We start from the raw sequence: 19,405 nt of genomic DNA, 5'->3' as shown, positions 1-19,405 counted from the left end.
GCACTCGGGTGCAAGACACTATTTGCATTCATCGTCTGATTCCTGCTTGTTAAACCAACGCTCTGCAACAGTCGTAATAGCCATTCCAAGCCGAATCTCCCCGCCTGATTGATTCAGTTACAGACTGTCCCTCCACTCTTATCCCCGTAAGCTTTTAGCCTTTTCGATTATTGCTGAGCTTTCCTCCTCTCGAATCCTCTCCAAGACGCCATCACATTCCCCCGACTTCTTCAAATTGGCCGGCCGGTCGTCGGTCCGGTTGTTCTCCCCCACCACGCGGCTTCCACCCGGGCATGGACTCTCCGCGGATCATCCAACCTTGTCGTGTCATTCAAAACAAGCTTTACTCCAACCCCAACTGATAGCTTAGTCGCGGATATTTTCTCACCACGCGCGCCGACGCAGGCCGAGACGCATAATGCTCAGATGACTCCCACTTGCCCCCACGCCCGTTCGATCTGCAATGCACGACCCCAGGATGGCGTTTCGACTCGAGCCGTGCTTTGATAGTTTATTATCTATCTGCAATCATACGCGGCGACTGATCTCGCCTGTGCCAATTCAGCCTTGGCGCTGGCCGTACGCCGAAGCCGGCTTCGGCCTGTTCATGCCATTCACCGACGGAAACTCATCCATGCAAGCTCGAGTCTCTCTGAGCCTTCCCACCAGCAAGCTGGATTCAAAATTTCCTCAGAAACCCCTCTTATGTATATTCGTACCTCCTTTTCGATTTTGATTGATTGAACATCAGGATTGTAGCGCGGCGTGCATCACGAAACACTGTCGAGATCTCCGTCTTTCTGTTCAGGCTACTTACCTAGTTGGTGGTGGCTGCTCTGCATTAATAATACAAGCCCGTCCCCGTGCCTCAACCCGGCGCGGGGAAGCGCCAATTGCCCAGGCGAACCTTCGTAAAGGCTCTGGAATCTTCCGGCCGTGGAGCGGCTGAAACGAACTAGCCTCTCCTTGCACCTCACAGGCACCTTTTTTTCTTTCTCACGCTTACTCGTACTTGCGCGCCTTTGCCGAGCTGGCGGACGGTCCAGGGATCCACATGCCCGGACCCTCGCACCGCATTTCTTCGACCTCGCAGCATCATCGGAGCTCTTCACCTCACGGCCCGTGTCCTTCAAGCAATCCGCTGACACTCCTTCTCCCCCATGTGGTTAAACTCTGCAAGCGTCTGCAGCATAAACCTTGCTTCTTCAATGTTCTATTTTCATGCTTCGAATATCAGTGTTACGTCATACCGTCCAGAGCCTTTTAGAAGCACGCTACCTCTTCATGCCATGGACCAACATAGTATGTTCCTGTTTATCTAAAATAGAGGCAAAAAGTAATATATATATCTCCAATTTTCCCCGTTTCGGCCTCATTTTCGCCCATTCTCAATCATTTAGTTGCCCAAATCCTCTCCAAGCATGCATCGTTTTAGGCAAATTATGATAAAGAGGAAAAGAAACAGTATCGCAAAGCGCCGTCGACCTTCCTTGTCGGAAAGCCATTCAATCACCTTTATCCCTATATCCGTACTTTAGAATGGAAAGTTCATCAATCGTTCTGTGTCCATCGACTCATCGCTTCGCCATGTAACTCGCCAGTGTTCAGTCAAGTAGATCTCAGATTGTACAGCTCGCGCTCTTTTGCAGCGAGCATTTCGCGAATTTTTTCCGTCTCCCTTTCCAGAAGCTGCGTGCGTTCTGCTCTTTGGTCGTTTTCATGAGTACCATGTATCGGGGTGCCATCGCGTGAAGAATAGGCACTTGGCCGGTTAACGGGCGTGAATCCTTCACCAGGAGATCGCAGTGGTGGAAGCGAGTACTCAGATTTTCCCTCTCTTCCTTGATGTGAGCCCGCGGTTGGATTCAGAATATCCCTAATCGAAGACACGCGCTTGGCACTGTCATAACCACCCTCCGTGCCAACGACAGAAACCGAATCTGTTGTGGAGAAGGATCGTTTTCGCCGAGGCGATATGAATGAAGAAGGCGAAAGAGATGACTGTCTGTCGGAGCCTGCCGTCATTGATGTGAGGGGTGGTAATCGGTTTTCGTCGTTCAGGGAAGTCTGTACGTTTCGGGATGACGATGCTCCTTGGCGATATGCTGCCAAGTCTGACGCAGGTGGCAATGGTGTTGGCAGGGGCGATGGTTGCTTCGCTTCATGTCGTGGCGAGTCCAAGTCCATCGATACAGGGTCTTCGGGCTTGCGTCGTATTCCGAGATTAATAGAGCCATCGTCATTCATGGTGCCTCTTTCGGGTGTCGTCTCATTGCTGCGCGAGTCCATTACCACATCTCCGTCTTCCTCTTCCTCTTCCTGATTTGAAGGAATCACTCTCTTGCGTCTCTTGATGGTTGCCTTCTTCATCGTAACTGGCCGGTGAACCCCATGGAGCCGGTAGTAGAGACCTGCAAACACCCATCGTTAGCATATATATACCATATAGACCTCTATGCTACATACCGCACGCATTACAAATGACATGCCCATTTCCATCTCGTCTCCACAGCGGTGTGATTGTAGTGCCACAATTCTGGCAGGCAATTATCACGGATGATTGTTGGTTCTGCTGTGCCTGAAGCGCATTCATATCGATGGGTGCCGGCGCATTATTTGTTGCATCGTCTCCTCCTTGACAGCCACCTCCTTGCCTTTGTAGCATGCTCAGTTTCGAAACGCGGTTGTTGTATGCCGGGCAACCATTGCAGCCCTCTGCACCACCTGTTCCATTACAACGTCCACCGCCAGGGCATGTACCCGATGGCGTCTTTTCGGCAGCAACATAGGTGGCACCAGCCACTTTGGGCGTAGAATCTTGCCCAGAGCCGCCAGCTTTCGGTGTGGTTGCCCGGGGCGGTTCTGCAGATACTACTTTTGGTGGCTTCTTCAGATTCGTTGGTCGAGCCGAGTTTCTGGCTCGTAAGTAGAGCCCACAAGCGTTGCATATTGTTGCGCCTTGAGGTGACCTTCTCCATAGCGGTGTTTCTGTCGTTCCACAGTTGCTTTTCCTGATGTCAGCTTCGATATTAGTCGTTTTGGCTACGGGCAAGTGGCGTACCTGCAGACCTGGCCATGGCCCGACGAGGAACCAGACTGTTGTTTCTTCTTGGACCCAGTTCCTTTGGAAGATGACTCGGCGGTGCTGGTTGCGCTTGGGCTTCTGCTACCAGTTTTCAAGGGATGTCGTTGACCGTCACCATCTGGTGATGGTCGGGAGGAACTTGTGGCAGTAGAGCCATCGCGACCCCTGGAAATAGGCCGCGACGGCAAAGCCGTTCGCGGTTGCGACACAATTGTCGCTGGTCGTGAGGCATCCGCCATCGTTGCGAGAATGGCGGAGTTAGTAGTTGGTGAGCGGCGACAAATGACGTAGTATCATAAACGGCGCAAGCGAAGCAGCAGATTCCGCGAGGTTGCCAAGATGCAAATGTACGAGTTGAAGCAGGCTAAAAGAATTCGATGTGAAAATCCTGCCGCTCAGACCAAGGCAGGTGGCGGCTGTTGGGCGTCGGGAAAATCAAACGACGAGTACCGACGTTGACGTGTCCCCCACGACCAGGATGTGACAAAGGCTAAAATAGGTAGGGTATATGGCGTGACAAGGCGCAGGGCTGTGATAAGCGTGCAATAGCAGGGTCCCAATGCGCTTGAGCTGGCCGTATTGATGGGAATGTTGTGGCTGCGAGAGAGCAAATGTCCTCCGAACGGGCCGCGATGAAAACAGGTCTGCCTGGGTCGGTCGGCGCAGCTGCTTAGTTCCGGCACAGGCTCAGACGGGTGGCCAATTTTAGGTGGTCGTGACGCCTGCCAAAAGTCAAGCGAGTGCGCAGCTAGGTCCGAGTCGGTGGCGGTCAACGGATCGAGCCTGCACGGCGCCAAAGTCGAGGCGAGCTGTTTTCGGTCCTCACCCTACCTGCTGCGGCGTCTCTTGCAGGGCTACCTGGCTACTGGTACTCTGGTTCGCCCAGGATGTCGACTTTCACGCAGCCTCGATTACTTTCTCTCGCAGGCACCAAGGATGGGACGAGATCCGGTAATCTGGAGCGTCAGGATGCAGTGGGTTCCAAGCCTGAGCTGATGGCTTCTGACGAGCCTGTCAACCTGCCAACTATTAGTATTCACCTGGCTGCTATTGGTCGCGCCACAATTCTTAGTACCCTGTGGAGGCTGTGGGCCGTAGCCGGTGGCTCGCTCACGCCTAATTGGCCTGTATCTTTGGCGCTATTTGGCTTCTGTTTGGTGTTCCTTATCAGGCTAAGGCGTCTGGCGCTCTTTGGGCGTGTAATATGGTACACTGTACGGATTACTCTCCGGTGGTTTGATGCTCGGGCTGGTGTAAAGTTAAAATGATAGGGTTGTTCATGAAGGCCGGTGCTCTTGTACAATTACTGGTCGAGGTTTGTGTTTGTTGGGTTTGGCCCTGGGGTGGGGAGCTTGTGGGCGCGGCCCAGGTGCGTTTGTTGAGGCGTAATAATGATAATACTTAAATTAATAGTTCAAGAAAATCGCCCCAGGTCATAGGGCCGACGAGTAACTGTTAGTAGTTCGCGATGTGAATGAGAAGCGGAAACTGATGTGTATTGACAATATTGTGGAGGCTGTGGGCCGGGTTTGGTAGGCTCCAAGTTGCTTCCTTACTAACGACGCAGTTGGTGTGGGTGCAACGCACGGCGCAACCGCGTCTAGTCTGCCCATCTATCAGTACATCAATTTGCTGCTCAACTCCTCTACCTTACACATTATGACCTCTGACTCGGAGGCTCCTAAACAGGAGCCTACATCCACAGCCGTTTTGTCTTCAATTCCTCAAAAGCGTGCCATTGAGGAAATCCACAGCCCTGCGCGGCCGTCGCCCTTGAATCCCGATGTGAAATTCGCGGATCCTCCGTCGCAGACCGACGATGATGGGCAAGCATCTCGTTCGAAACCTGGCAGAATGAAAAAGGAGACCTTCAAGAAGCGCGAATCTAAGGGTGATAGTATCCCTCCGACCCCCGATCCCAAAGCCGCCGAAAGAGAAGCCGAGCAAGGCGAATCAGGCCCCTTGCGTTATAAGCTTGCGCCACCAAAGCTCTCCGACTTTGATCCACCGAGAGGACCTGTCCTTACGCTACACCATGAGGCTATCATGTGTGAAGGTGATGCTATAGAATTCTTCGAAACATCCGATCAGTAAGTCGCGTCAGGACCTAGCAGGCTGCCTTCTTCACCGTCCTAGCAACTAATTATGGCTACAGCGTTGCCAATAAAAAGAACTTTCGATACACACACTGCATAGCAGACCCGCGATTCCCCTCGATGATTTACTATCGCCAGACCGAGCCAGAACCATTCGGCCCCCGATTTAGCTTTGAAGATGCTGCATCACATGTCTTCTTTGACAAGTCGGCCCGCACAGTCACTACTGATCGAGGCTTCCGTATGGCACGCGCCAATGTTGCTGTACGAGAGGGCAGGTGGTACTGGGAGTGCAAAATCACCCAAGGGGTACGTCCCCCGCCACCAGGAGAGACAAGACCGGAGGGTGGTAAGCATGTCCGCATGGGCTGGGCAAGACGTGAAGCATCGTTGGATGCGCCGGTTGGCTTTGACGCATACAGTTACGGCATCCGCGACGTAGCAGGGGAAAAAGTCCACATGTCCCGCCCAAAAGAGTTCTTCCCCGCGGGTGAGGGCATCCGCGAAGGTGATGTTATCGGGTTAGAAATTCAGCTGCCATCCGAGCGCTTACAACGAAAGATCATGGCTGCACAATACCACCCTGCTGTTGATGCTGCTGACGAACCCCCGCCTCCGACGGCCGAAGGAGCAAATATTGTCCGCGATCGCGTGCCCATTCGCTTCAAAGCACACACTTATTTTGAGAAAATTGAGTATCACACCACGCGAGAGCTGGAGGATCTTATGAATCCATCACCATCTACCGCGGCCAGCGCGAACTCGCACCCACCTCATCCGACGCACTCCACGCCCGCTCTGCGAACCCTTCCAAATTCTTATATCAGAGTGTATAAGAATGGTGTGCTGATGGGCACGCCGTTTGAGAACTTGCTAGGTTTCTTGCCCCCGGCTTCGCGGCCCATGCCACAGGTTGGTGCTCGCGAGGGTCTCGATGACGGCATGCTCGGGTACTACCCAGCCATCAGTATATTCCGCGGCGGTGCAGCAGAGGTCAACTTTGGGCCAAACTTCTGGTATCCACCTCCTGATCTCGACAACACGCAAACAGAGCCCGTAAACAGAAAACTACGGCCTGTATCAGACAGATACAAGGAGCAGGTGGCGGAGGACGTTGTGTACGATGTTATCGACGAGGTGGATTTCTGGATGCAAGATGGAGGTCACGACTCAGCCTCGGAGGGAGAGAATGCAAAGACGGAAGCAGTCAATATGGTCCCCGGTCGCGAGGAAATTAAAGAACTGGTAGAGGAGGACTGAACAGTCAGACTATATAGCACGCACGTTGCAGTTGCAGTCACTTTTTCACGAATGATGATGTTCATGGCACAATGAGCTATTTTTTGTGCACGTTAAGCTCGATATTCTTCTCCATTTGCAAAACTTGGTATGTGGCATTAGTTATTTCAATTCATCAAGCGTCATAAACAAATCATCAAGGTCGGTCTAAGGACAAGTTATCTTGCCTTGCTAGAAGTTGCCACTGCTTCTCCTTCAGTCAGCTCCCGGCTAGACGAGGCCGCTGTTGTCTCTTCCGGGGCCGTTATCTCTGCACGGGATGGTGCGGGCAGCATGGGGTCGTCTGAAAGCTCTTCGAAGCGGTGACTGTCATCGATCGCATCATCGGTCGTCATCTCCGTCTTTTCACGCTCCAGGCGGGTTTCGCGACCGCGCTTGTAGCAGTACCATAGCACAAACAGCAGTACTATTCGCCGACTGTTAGCAGGGCGGGAATTTTGATGGATGAAACGATAGCAGGCAAACACTTACGGGACAGCGCGACGCTCCAGAGAACATTCATGCCGATAAAGGCCGGCCAGCGCGTCTTGAGAGCCTCGACAATGGCGCGCAGCATGGCCACCACGGCGCCGGGCTTGGTGACCAGCTCAGTGATATTTTGGGGCAGGAAGATCTTCTTGGCGGTGCCTTTGAGGCCGTCGTCCGTGCTGGCTGTGATGCCCTGGCTCTTGGCGGCAGCGGCGAGGATCTCGGGTCCCAGGGTGGCCGTCACCTTGTCGGGCAGCTGGGTGACAAGCTTCTTCAGCGATGAGGGCAGCTTGTCGAAGCCCTTGGCGATGGTGCCGTCGCGGTCCTCGATGAGGTGCGTCAGGTCGTCGACCGCGGTGGGCACGCCGTTGACGAGGTCCTTGAAGACCTGCGTGAACTTGGCAAGGAGCGCGGCCGAGTCGCCGCCGCCGCTCCCGGGCACAATCTTGTTGTTCTTGGCCGTGAGGTTGAGGCGGTCGAGCACGTTGCCGAGGTCCTTCTTCTCGCGCTCAGCCTCTGCGACGGTCAGGTTGGCGTCTTCGGGCTTGAGGCCCTCCTCGGCCTTTTTGTGGCGCGAGAAGAGGAGCGAGAGGCGGTTCGGCTTCTTGTCCGCCTTGGGCTGCTCCTTGGCCGCGGCCTCGCTCGTCTTGGCCGCCTCGGCCGTCACCGCAGCTTCGTTATCGGAGGGCCAGTCGATATCGGCAACGTTGACCCGAGGCGGCAGTGGCGGGGCGGGGCCATCGTGCTCAGCTAGGAGATCTTCGATGAAGCGCTCATCGTCTTCGTGGAGCACGACGTCCACTTTGCCGCTACCGTCGTCGCGCTCCTTGCCCTTGAGCAGCTTTGCCGTTCTGTGGTCGATGTCATCGGCCGTCGTAAAATCGTCCGCTGAAGCTTTTGCTTCTTGCTTGGCTTTCTTCTCGGCGTTGTGCTTCTTGACCTTCTTGTACGTAAAGTATTCGAGCATCGTGGTTGGCGCAGGCCCAACGGCGTTTCAGCGCACTGGTTTTGGGGGATACTTCGGTGTGTTTCTTAGCAATGCAATAGGTTTGCCTGAGTAAAAAGACAATTCGATCACCGTGACGTGGGTTAGTTAATGTACGGGGCTAGAGCTCGAATTTCGTATTAGCGCCCTGTTGGGAAAGAGGCCGCCCTGACACCGCCACCAACAAAGGATGCGACGTCATGAGCCACCATTCCCGCTGAACTCCACAAGCTTGTGATCGTACCCAGTCAGTCAACCAGTCAGTCCAGTTTCCCAAACAGGATGCCAAGAAAGGCTACTAGTGATAGCTCCCTCGCAGTTTGTTGAGTAACTGCATCCGAAGAAGAAGAAAAGGAAATAGCTAGTGTATCGCAGCTGTCCCTGTCTCAGCAAGACGACGTCTTCAGCCAGGTAGCTACGCTCGCCTCAGCTCGACAAGCCTCGCCCAGCCACCCAGAAATCACCGTCGGGCTACGGAATTTCATTGTATGTACGCACGAAGCAAGAAAGCCATGGCATCTACCTTAATGAATGAATCTGGTCCGTAATAATCAAACTTTACGCGGGGTATCACTATCTACATATGGTATATGGATATCGAAGTTACTTTGGCGCATGAGCTGCTCCTTTCATAGCTTCATTGGTCCTGGTCTTCCGTCTCATACTCAGCCACGGCTTGCAGCACTACTTCGTCCGCCAGATTACCTCTTCTACCGCCGCTTTGACGACGGCCTCTCTGGTATGCCTGTGTAGATGTTACCGCACGCTCGCCCACGTACAGGTTTCCCGTCCACTGTCTTGAACATCTGGGGCATGTCTTGTTTCGTCTCGTCCGCCAAAAGGCTTCCTCGCAGATGTCGTGAATTCGTACGATGCAGTTGGGATCTGTGCACCGCACCCCCACCGTCACAATGTCTTTACAGGCTTCGCAGAATTTGATTCGCTGCCATTCTCCGCCCTCCGCATCCGGGTCGTTGAATGTGCCTACCAGCCATGGACGCAACTCGAGCAGCGCGCGCGGCGTGAGTGAATAGAATCCCTCTCTGCTCTTTTCGAACCATCCGCCGCCAACAAGATTGCCGAGCATTGTTTCTACTTCACTGTGCTTCAGACCCTTGTCAGAGGTCGCTTGTGACTGTGTTGGCTCGTCTTCGCTTCGGTTGACAGCGCTCTCACGGCGATTCGGTCTCGCGAGCTTGACAGCTTGCATGTCGGTGAGGGCAATGACTTCCATTCGTGGCGTGTTGTATTTATCAAACATGGCTTCCAGGGCTCGCTTAACAAACGCGAGCTCATCATGGCTGAACGTTGTCGCAAGTTGCGTCTGGGGATCAGAGGCAGTATTGACAAATGCATAGACGCGTTCTTTGGTGATTTGGTGCTGCGTTCTTCGTATTTCGTAGTCAAATAGAGATGCGGATTCCCTGGCTGTGCCCATGAACGTGTCGAACACTTGTTCGGTGACTTGTTCTGAACGTACTTGGTCACCATCATTTTCGGCGTTGAGGATCGCGGCGATAATAGGGCGCGATTCACGGTAGGTCATGGAACTTCTCGCAATCATGGCCTGCAGAAAGGCCCTATTGGTATTGTTGTACTGTGTTTCGCTACCGACGTCCATTGTGCCGAATTGTGTCGTTCCTGCTGTTGCCAATGAAAAAAACTGTGCGACTGTACATGTACAGAATGGAGGGGCAGCTTGGCGCGTCCTCTGTACGCGTTAGAGTGGTTGTGGCGGTGCGTGTGGTGTTTCCGCAGCCAACTATCAACACTGTCACCATGGCCGTGCCGGCGAGATTGCCATTCTGGATCTAATTCTCACTATGTACTGTATGATCTGCTGAAATCTTTTCTTTTCTATCCTTTTTTTTTTTTCCCTTCTTCTTCTTTTTTGATTTGAACACCCAGGCTTTGTCACTATTTCTTGCCGCACAGATCCACCAGAAGACGATCAATCTCCCGCATGTAACTTATAGCCAAACAGCTCGGTGAGCAACAATAAAACACAGCTAACGAAATATTTCCGACGCGAAACCCGGTACAAAGCACATTAGGATCCCAGCCAGAGTCAAACTCCACTGATTTATAGTATAACATCTCCCGCTGGGGGAGCACATGAAAAGTTGACGCATCTACAGGGTAATCCGTCGTCGAATGCTGACTCAGCATTATTGGTGCATAACTCGTCGCCGAGCTTTAGAACGTCGTATCCTCAAGCAACCAAGCACAGCTCATCTCATAAACACGACCTAGAGGGGCAGCATTCTGTGGCGCATATATCACTCTGGGCGCGTAGACCAGTAAAATTGAATTGACTGGGATAGGATTCTGATCACTCACTTTTCTTCTGGGGAGCTTTTGTCTCTGGCCGAAGTGAGGACGGCCCCCGACCTAAAGCAGTGTCGTGAAGCCAAAGACGTTGGAATTACTCAGACGCGCATGCAGCCTACCGATAGAAGCAGAGCATGACAGACCAAAAAGAATTCGACATCGTGCGCGTTGCGCGAAGTGATGGCGCGGATACGGGCTTGGGTTATTGGCCGGTCACGGCACCTCCACCAAAGAAACCTGTCAAGGAGGCAACAGACAAGACGCCTAGAGCGAAGCCACAAATGATACGGCTGACCGATGACGACCCTCGTTATATCGAATGGAAAGTGAAGCTCGGAATTCTCCTAAAGATGGAGCTGTCACCGAATCCCGATGGTAAGCCAACGGGAAGACGGAATGTGCCACACATAACAGAGAAATATTAACAAACCAATTAGAAGGGAATTCATGGCTTGTAGAGTTTCCTCGGGGCTACTGGCCTTATGAAAAGTCAAAGCATATCTGGGTCTCTGGATACCCTGTCAAATCGAAGCTCTTCAAGACCCCTCAAGAATTCGCGGTGCATCTGATATGGCTTCTCTCCTCATCAAAGGAGTACAAAGATTGCTGCTGTGTTCACTGCAACTCACCCAACATGGCAAAGCTTGCCGCATCTATGGAAGAGACATCTATCATTACACCGACGATGCCGCCAGCGAAGCCGGAAAAGGTTCACCAGAAAGTTACGCCAGTGCCATTGCCGACGATTCCCGGGCAACCACCACTTCGATCAACCGAATCTGTGCCAAAGCCGCAGCCAACACAGTTCAAACCGGGCACGGAAACTGTCGCCCAAGTCCAAGCCCAAGCAGTAGCGGGCCAAGGGCAACTGAAGCATCAGCAAGCCGACCAACAGGCACAGCAACAAGCACATCTGGCAAGCCAGCAGCAGGCACACAAGCTTGCACAGCAACAGGCCCAGCAACAGGCCCAGCAACAGGCACAACAACAGGCACAGAAACAGGCACAACAACAGGCACAACAACAGGCACAACAACAGGCACAGAAACAGGCACAACAACAGGCACAACAACAGGCACAACAACAGGCACAACAACAGGCGCAACAACAGGCACAGCAACATGCACAGCAACAGGTACAGCAGCAGACACAGCAGCAGACACAGCAACAGCGCAATGTGGGGTGGTCGGTACAATCGCCCCTCATATTCCGTGTGGGAGAACAGGTGTGGTTCCAAAATGGCAACACATGGCGTCTGGGTATCATCGCAGCACAAAATTCACAGCAGCCCGGGGTTCACGAGTTGCTACCTTTAGGCAGTGCTCTCATCCCGCAACAGAATGTGGCCAAGCACGACAAGGATATGCGACCTTTCCAAGCATTCAGTGTGCCCCCAGTAGCGATTCAAGAACTGAATGACAAAATATTCGACGAGATACCGTGGGCAGATAAGTTTCGCGAGTTTGGAGCGGATCCGTCTAAGCGAGATTTGCTTCTGCTTGACGCATCCAAGATGGCTGCGTCTAAAGTGGACTGGTCCAACTCGCTGTGGTCAGCCATGTCGGAAAACGTACACGCTAAAACAGTCACATATTATGGATGTTTCCTGGGCGCCGAGCGGATTGAAGTGGGCGACTGTTTGAGAGTACGAAATCTGCCGGCGGAGCTCAGCGTTGTATCCGAAGACTTGGCTGTGATGGGACTACGATTCATTTACACCTCTGGCGACTTTCCCGGAGCAGTCTTCTTCCGTGGGACTATCTATCAGCGTGCCGATCCGGGAGCAGACCCCTCGACGCTTGTTCCCATGGAGCAACTGCCCGTTGCTCTGCGTGATGAGTCACATTGGAGGAGCCAGGTGCAACCTGGGGCCTTTTACGGTTGGGTCATCGTGAGCGATGGCGTCCGGCTGAAGGAAAAATCTATTCGTGGTCGTTTGTACCCGACGCACCGGGTGATGCCCATTCTCAACCCATCTGCGTTTGAAGCCGCTGTGGCGCGAAGACAGATTGAAGATCAGCACCCCTATCTGAACAGCCGAATGGACGGCGTGGGACGCTACCTAGGTCGACAGCTCAACAGATTGGACACGCTGGGGACGAGTGTACCTGCAGGTGTCAGGCTGAATCTCGAGCCGTTTGTGCGAGAAGATGTACGGCGAGCATAGGTATGCTAATGAGGAAGCCAATGCAGGGGGACAAGCGGTGCTGCTCCAAGCATTCGTTCATCTGCAAGGCTGCTGGAAATAGGGAAGCAACAGACTGTACTATTAGATGTAAGCAAGGGACCTTGTGGTCTCTTTTCTCGCTGTGAGGGAAAAAAGAACTAAACGACTAGAGTTTTACTATTACTGAGTAGTATTAACGGACATGCTGGCAATTGGTGAACAAGATGACAGATGGCCATGAGATCGAGTGCAGGGAGAGAAGCTGTGTGAGAGTGGTGCCATCCCGGAAGAGAAGGTCGGCCCCCCGAAAAAAAAATGATGCATCGCGTACATATGCTGGCAGACGGCAGAAGAATGGCCAAGCCAGCCGTTTAATTTCGGAGCAAGCTCAATGTTTTGGTGCGCCACCAAGAAGGGGAGACAGTGAGGGCGCTGAGGGGTGGCAGGACCGCCCGGGCGGATGCATGAGAGAACAGAAAAGAGGGCGGCATGGTATCTATCCATCATTCATTACCAGCAGAGGGGTACAGCTTTCGATTGGCTTCTTCCTTTTCTGGCCCATGCAATGCGGCCCGGAGCTGCCCAGCGTCAACGCACAAGACAGGTGCACCATTCGATGCACTTGCAAGGGGGGGTTGGACAGTCTAAGAAATGAAGAGAGAGAGAGAGGGAGCAGACGGGGATTCCGACACAGATACATACACGTGGCGTGGCGCCCCGAAAACGCCTCGCCCGGACGAGCCTCCGAGAGACGTGATTCGGACGACGGCAGAGTTCTGTCACATCCCCAACTTCCTGATTCTTTTGACCCCCCCCCCTCCCCCCTCTCCCCCGCGGATATGCGTACCCGGAGCCATTCAAACATTCTACCATTTGCGTGGTACCGACATCCTGTCGAACCAAGGCGTCCCGGGCTGAGCAAGGGAAGAAACCCTGCCCAGCTACCCAGATGCATGCGCTTGGATTTCTTCCCTCCACTCCCTGCTTCTCTTGCCAGCACACGAAGCAATGAATATGTGCTGCCGCATTTTTGCTCACTTTGAGACCTACTATCGCGATTTCTCCTCTTCCCGCCCTCTCTCTCTTTATTTTCATTATTTTGTGCGGGGTTCTTGTCCGAGTGGTCGTGTTCCGCAGAGTTTCGCACACCCCCTCCCTGGGAGCGTCTTCTCCGGTCTCGTTTTGCGACGAGACTCAAGGCACATGCGCAGAAGAAATGGCCTCTAGCTTTTTTCAGATCCTTTCTTTAATGAGACAGAGTAGTAGAATGGACCAAGATGATGCATGCATCAATAATGCGTCTATGCAAAGATGTATATACTGCAGATTTGCTCATATGCTCCATCCGCTCTAAAAATGTTATGCATGAATGCCCTTTCCGTAACTCCCAACTGCTCATATTGGACATTGACAGTAACAGATCGTGTACCGATGCCGAAAAAAGTGTCTAGAAAATGAAGAGAATTGTTTTTCCTTTCTCTTTTCTCTTTGTGAAAAGTAAAAAAAACGTTCAACAGACGGCCTTCATGTCCAAATTATGTGGCGCATGCTCCGTCTGGGGACAATTAAAAAAACAGCTGATCGTCGCACCCATGAATCGTGATAGGACACGGAAGCGTGTCCGAAATATGAAATGACAAGGGAGAAAAATTCTCTAGCGCACAGTTCCAAGGGGGCGGGAATATCGTTTGGATGGTGGTTCACGATTTTGCAATACTGCCCCCCCCCCGGTGCCAGGCGGTTCAATGCTACTGATCTAGAAAGGGATCATCACACTGTGCTTGAAGCTCGTCCAGCTTCGCCTCGAGTTTCATCAAAAAGGTTGGATCGTAGTCTGGGTCGATAGCACGTGGTTGGGCCCTGGGTGATCTGTCGGACTTCTCTTCACCACACCGCCTGCATGGCGTGCCGTTGTCCGTATGAGGGGGAAATAAAGCCCAACACTTGACGCATTCGTAGTAGGGGATACTGTTGGGGCCAAATACGTCACCAGGGTAGCCGAACGGATACTTGCTAAGTTTCGGCCTGCATATTTGTCAGCTCTCAAAACATTCGAAAGTTCGGCATGAATTATTAGCAAGTAGAAGCGTTGGAGGACTCACGGATCCCGAGGGCAGTCTGTACAGCGAACATGCTCGCACTTGTCGCACTTCGTCTGGCTGAGCTGGGCAAAATCGGCTTGGCAGACATGGCAAGTTCGCCTCACTCGGTAACGAGCCTTTTTGAGAACCAGATCTGGACCACCAGTGTTGCTGCGCCTTTGGCGGATAGCGCCGGCATCGGGGGCAATGTAACCCTCATCGTTTGCCTGGTGGCGGTGATGGGCTGGTCTCATGCCAATCACATCGTCATCGACATCTTGATCTCCAAGTAGACGAGTGCATATTCTGCAGCGGGCATGGGCACAGTTGGAGCAGCATCCTTGTGAGGTCATCTCACCGTTGCAACGGTGACAGTACCAACGGATACGGAGACGGAGTGGTTTGTCTTGGCGAAGTACCGTCTCATCTGGTTGCGTGGTTCTCATCTCCCAAGTCTGAACCGGTATACCGAGGCGCGTGGAGATGACTTGACCGCGCTGCTCAACGATTTCTGACTTGGGGACTGTGAAGATGGGACCCTTGGTGTCACGGCTGGGATCGTGTCAGTGAGAGTTGCTAGCTGAAGATGGACGTGTAGGACCTTGGATGAACAAGCGGGGTGCTAGACTAACCTTGAGGAGTTAGAAGGCTTCGAGGAGCCCTTTGATGAGGGTTTCATGGTGCCGTGAGTAATATTGTTTATGAAAAGAGTACTTTAGTTGGACAACCTCGGTCTGGGAGCGTGGCGATGAGATATGCCAGAGACCCAACTCGAACGGGCGTGAAGGAAAGTATGAGGCAGGCAGATGCGAAGGTTCCAAGTTGATGGCTAGAAACCCGAGGCTTTTTCATCAGTAGGCTGATTTCGGCGCGGGACAATAGCGACGGGTTGCTGAGGTTCCGTGTTGTACTTGGGGCGATGTAGTATGCAAGGTGTGTAGCACGGTCTGAGTGAGTGAGGGTGAGCGAGGGAGTGAATGAGTGCAAGGTGAGTCGGTTGGATGTGATTGTGGCCAAAGACTTGCTTCCGTATCGGGTCAAGAACGCGAATGGATGTAAGAGAGGGGGAAAGAAGCATGAGGCGAGACAAAAGGCAAGAGGTCGCCGGTGGGTGGGTAGTGGGGAGTTGATAAATGGAAAACGCGGAAGAAGCAATGCCTTGGAGGGGAGGGGAGGGGGGCGCGAGAGGCTGCTCTGGCACTAAAACAAAAGGTGTCGGTTATCGGTGGAGGAAGCAAAAAAACTACCTGGATTTGGCAGTCAAGGCATGTATCCGTAGTAGACTAGCAACTAGTTGACGACCTAGTAGACTGATCTGTGATGCAGGTAGGGATGATGGATGGGCAGTGGCGGGTTGCGTGACAAGGGGTGGGAGTGTGTGGGAGGAGAGGAGAGCTGACGAGGGTGTGAGGAGTAATAAGGAGCACAAGGCCAAGGGAGTGTGGGTTGCAATAAAAAGATTAAAACAATTTGAAAAACAATTTACTTGAATGCAAGATGCGGCGAGGGACGGGAAAGCGGCCGATTAGGATGGTGATGGTGATGGCGATGGTTGGTAGGAGGCCATGGTCGACGGAGGTTAACGAGGGTGTCTGCAAAGTACATGCTCGTGGTAGACCAGTATCAAGGACAGCCGCATCTTGAAGATCTCAAGCCGGTATTCTACGGAGTAGCGATTTTTAGAAAAGAGGTTCCGACAAGGTTAAAAACAAAATGAGAGAATGGCGGCAAGCACAGGCTGGATACTGGTACCACAGTACCGGTAGAGGTGGTGGGCAACGAGTCAGGACTACCAATAAAGTATCAGTAGATGAGACGACCCGTCAACCATAAGTATGTACATAGCGGGACTGATCAAGGTACGTATCTACCAGTAGGTTCGGCATGAATTAATCCATATATATTAACTAATAAATACGAAATACGAAATACGGATTAGATGTTATAAATGACAGATGGTCAGGCACTTGCGTACTGAGTAGGAACAGACAGAAACCAAGTGAGAGGTAATATTTGCATGGGATTTATGAGGCTATTAGTTGGGCTAGGCTCCCCCCACTTCCCTTGTCACTTGCCACCTTGTCCTCGCTCCCACATTCATCACCACCCATTCACCATCCGCCCATTCACCATCCACCATCCACGGCCCCCCTCCATCCATCTACCATCCATCCACCATCCACCATCTTCCACCATGCCACCCACCACCATCAACCCCCCACCATCCTCCAGCGTCCAGCCCGTTTCCAGGCTCCTGGGTCGGTCCGCAAACGCCTCGTCTCATTCTCTCTGCACTCCTCACTGGCCAGCCAGTCAGTATCCATCGCCTGCCCACCGGGCCGCTCCTCCAAGTACTTCTGTGCTTATCCAAGACCAGGCGGCAGCACACAGTACATATTACTGGTAGCCGTACCACTCGGCCCTTTCCCTGTCGTCCCAGCTCGACCCTCGCCCGTAGACTGACGCCCCCGTCTGTCAGCTGCAGCCTGGCAGCGGAGGCATGCAGCAAGCAAGCACGGGCAGCCTGTCGTGCCTCTTTTGAATTGTTCGGTGCTCCGGGGACAACCAGTACAGGGTGACGAGTGCCAGCTCGCGCCGCGGTGGGAAACATGTCTCCTCCACCGCCGCGCTCCAGTCTGGCCCACCATCTCGATCATACTCCTGGTACTTATAGCTGCAGTTCGTCGCCACAATCCTGCATGTACTTGTACGTACATCTTCTCGTCCGAGCGGCTGGACCACAGCGTCGGGTTGACCCTGGCGCTGCATGTGCCCAAGTCAATGCCTCAGCAGATGAAAAAAGAAACAACCTGACTACTCCGTACTCGTTACTTACTTACTGGTACTCAGTAGTAAGTAGAAAGCTTTCTCCCATATGCTCCGCTCCCCTTTTCTCAATTTCCGAAGCAGGCATTTCCCCGGTTATCGTCGCTGTCCGGGGGGGGGGGGGGGGAGCCTACAAACTAAGTAAAAACCAAGACAAATTTCACCTATCACACCATGTCAGAATGAGGCCTGTCGACCTGTCTTGGCTGTCAATTTGTCTTGCCTGCCTGTCAAGCAAGTTAGCTTTCAAGCTGTCAATTGTCAAGCTGAGTCAGGCCTATAACTAAGTACTAGCCAGGTCTCGCCGTCAAAGACAGGTGGACACGCCAGTGGAATGCCAACCCCCACGACGCCCTGTGACCCGAGCATCAGGTAGCGCCCTCGAAAACACCATGCAGTACGGATAGACATAACGGCCTTCGATCAAGCCCGCTCTCTGGCCAGTACATACCCCTCAAGCGGCTGATATCGCTTCTGAGCACTGTCTAACAGTTGCTGACCCTCGCTAGCCCACGTTGGTGATGTCAGCGCCATCTCTAAGAAAGCCTCGCCACACATTTACTGCTCGGTCTCCTTGAGACCGTCGACAGTAAATCCTACTCAGTATGGAGTAAGGCTGGCGGGTAACCAGATTGCCAGACTGCCAGGCACGCAATTCAACTCCGCAGATTGTTGCCAGAGCCCAAGGGTCACGACAGGGACCCCATCTACAGAGTACCTAGCCACCCACCTACTGAGTAACCTGGCCGCTCACAAGCCCCTGTTACCCAACCAACTTCCTCGCTGCCAAGCAGCGAAGCCGCGTACGCTCCTCTGTGGCGGCCTGCCCAAATTGTTCAGTGGATAAGTATTCTTTAGCAGCAGCATTCAAAGTGACATCAAGCTGCAGGAGCAAACAATGAAGCACGCGTACCAGCCCACGTACATACTGGAACACGTTATGTACTGGTACACTTTGTCTAATGCGTACCCTTAACGTTACGGTCGACAAGGCTCCAGAAAGCGAATACTGGTAAGGGGGGGGGGGGGGGGGTAACCTAGTGGCATCATTATCTAGCATTATCAACCTGCCGCTACAGCCGCCACCACCGCCACTACCACACGCCCCCTCTCAGGCTCACGAGCGGATAGGGCCTCTTGTTTCTCGTTTTGCCGTCCGCTCATCGTCATCTCAGACTGACCGTTGAAAATGCTGGCTAAACAGGCCATCTTGTTTCCGATTTTTCGGGTTGCGCGGCCCATGCGCCCCTGTTGGCCTGTCTCGTAACAAGGTGTTACGCACACTTGCATACTGAGTACTGACTGCCAGCCGTGGTGACCCAGAGTCTTGACAGGCAGTTTGGGTACTCAACAACAGCAGCGAATGGTAAGTAGCTTGCTTGCCGAGATCTACTTACGCTTCATTCAACACACATGGCCCAGTCATATACCGCAGTCGCAAGTGAACACCAGAGAGAGCGATTGACGTGTCCAATCTGCAAATGCTGTGCTTCCCGCCAGTAGACCCTATAGCAGTAAGTACCTATACTGTGGAATTTGTGTGGCCGTCTGAAGGCTACTTTGAGCGCTGTGTCTTGCACACTTTTTCTCCAGTACCTCTCGTAGTGAGGGCTTCTAAGTAGAAAACTACGGATTAAGTATTGTATACGCCGTTGTTGCTGCTGGCCTCTCCGAAACAGGGGAAAAAGGGGGGGGGGGATGGACGGGCTTGGCCTTCATATATGGTGCACCTCAGAGGCAACTCTACAAGCACCCTGGCTCTGGTTGTTCGTAGCTGCTGCACTGTGTCTCACTTGATATATATACATTTTGGCCGCAGTTACTTACTCTCTCACACGGCCCTGCGCCCATGTACTGACTGCACTGCTGACTGGCAAACAAGTACTTATGCAACCACCCAGTGCGGACAAGGCGGACATGACGGAGTACACCAGGCGAAGTCTGCGAAAACGGGCCATGCTGCAAGCCACGAGCGGCAACCGTCGTGTTAGGAAGAACACAAGACCAAGGATCGACACAAGGCTTTCCTGTCAAAGAAATACCGAGCCAAGCAACTATCGCTCATCA

At 52.9% G+C, this 19,405-nt stretch overlaps 5 protein-coding genes across 5 annotated transcripts; 2 read left to right on the top strand and 3 right to left on the bottom strand.

The window, feature by feature from the left end:
* Positions 1-4,744: 4,744 nt before the first annotated feature.
* V2A60_003484 (SPRY domain-containing protein) lies at positions 4,745-6,441 on the top strand (the record flags this gene model as incomplete). The annotated part of the gene is made up of 2 exons (XM_083254818.1): positions 4,745-5,175; positions 5,241-6,441. 2 exons carry the CDS (start codon positions 4,745-4,747, stop codon positions 6,439-6,441), a joined length of 1,632 nt encoding a protein of 543 aa, XP_083110944.1.
* A 197-nt stretch (positions 6,442-6,638) lies between these two features.
* Positions 6,639-7,915, bottom strand: V2A60_003483 (uncharacterized protein; the record flags this gene model as incomplete). Its single annotated transcript, XM_083254817.1, has 2 exons — positions 6,639-6,886; positions 6,952-7,915. The coding sequence occupies 2 exons, from the start codon at positions 7,913-7,915 to the stop codon at positions 6,639-6,641; spliced, it is 1,212 nt and encodes a 403-aa protein (XP_083110943.1).
* Positions 7,916-8,570: 655 nt separating this feature from the next.
* V2A60_003482 (Smc5-Smc6 complex subunit NSE1) lies at positions 8,571-9,554 on the bottom strand (the record flags this gene model as incomplete). Its single annotated transcript, XM_083254816.1, has 1 exon — positions 8,571-9,554. One exon carries the CDS (start codon positions 9,552-9,554, stop codon positions 8,571-8,573), a length of 984 nt encoding a protein of 327 aa, XP_083110942.1.
* An 844-nt stretch (positions 9,555-10,398) lies between these two features.
* On the top strand, positions 10,399-12,431 carry V2A60_003481 (uncharacterized protein; the record flags this gene model as incomplete). The annotated part of the gene is made up of 2 exons (XM_083254815.1): positions 10,399-10,639; positions 10,702-12,431. The coding sequence occupies 2 exons, from the start codon at positions 10,399-10,401 to the stop codon at positions 12,429-12,431; spliced, it is 1,971 nt and encodes a 656-aa protein (XP_083110941.1).
* A 1,748-nt stretch (positions 12,432-14,179) lies between these two features.
* Positions 14,180-15,191, bottom strand: V2A60_003480 (uncharacterized protein; the record flags this gene model as incomplete). The annotated part of the gene is made up of 3 exons (XM_083254814.1): positions 14,180-14,456; positions 14,534-15,064; positions 15,145-15,191. 3 exons carry the CDS (start codon positions 15,189-15,191, stop codon positions 14,180-14,182), a joined length of 855 nt encoding a protein of 284 aa, XP_083110940.1.
* Between the last annotated feature and the right edge of the window lie 4,214 nt (positions 15,192-19,405).

The sequence above is a fragment of the Cordyceps javanica genome, chromosome 2 (genome assembly GCF_051103115.1).
Source record: "Cordyceps javanica chromosome 2, complete sequence".
Lineage (NCBI taxonomy): Eukaryota > Fungi > Ascomycota > Sordariomycetes > Hypocreales > Cordycipitaceae > Cordyceps > Cordyceps javanica.
Note: the sequence above shows the minus strand (reverse complement) of the source record. Positions and strands in the feature narration are given on the sequence as shown.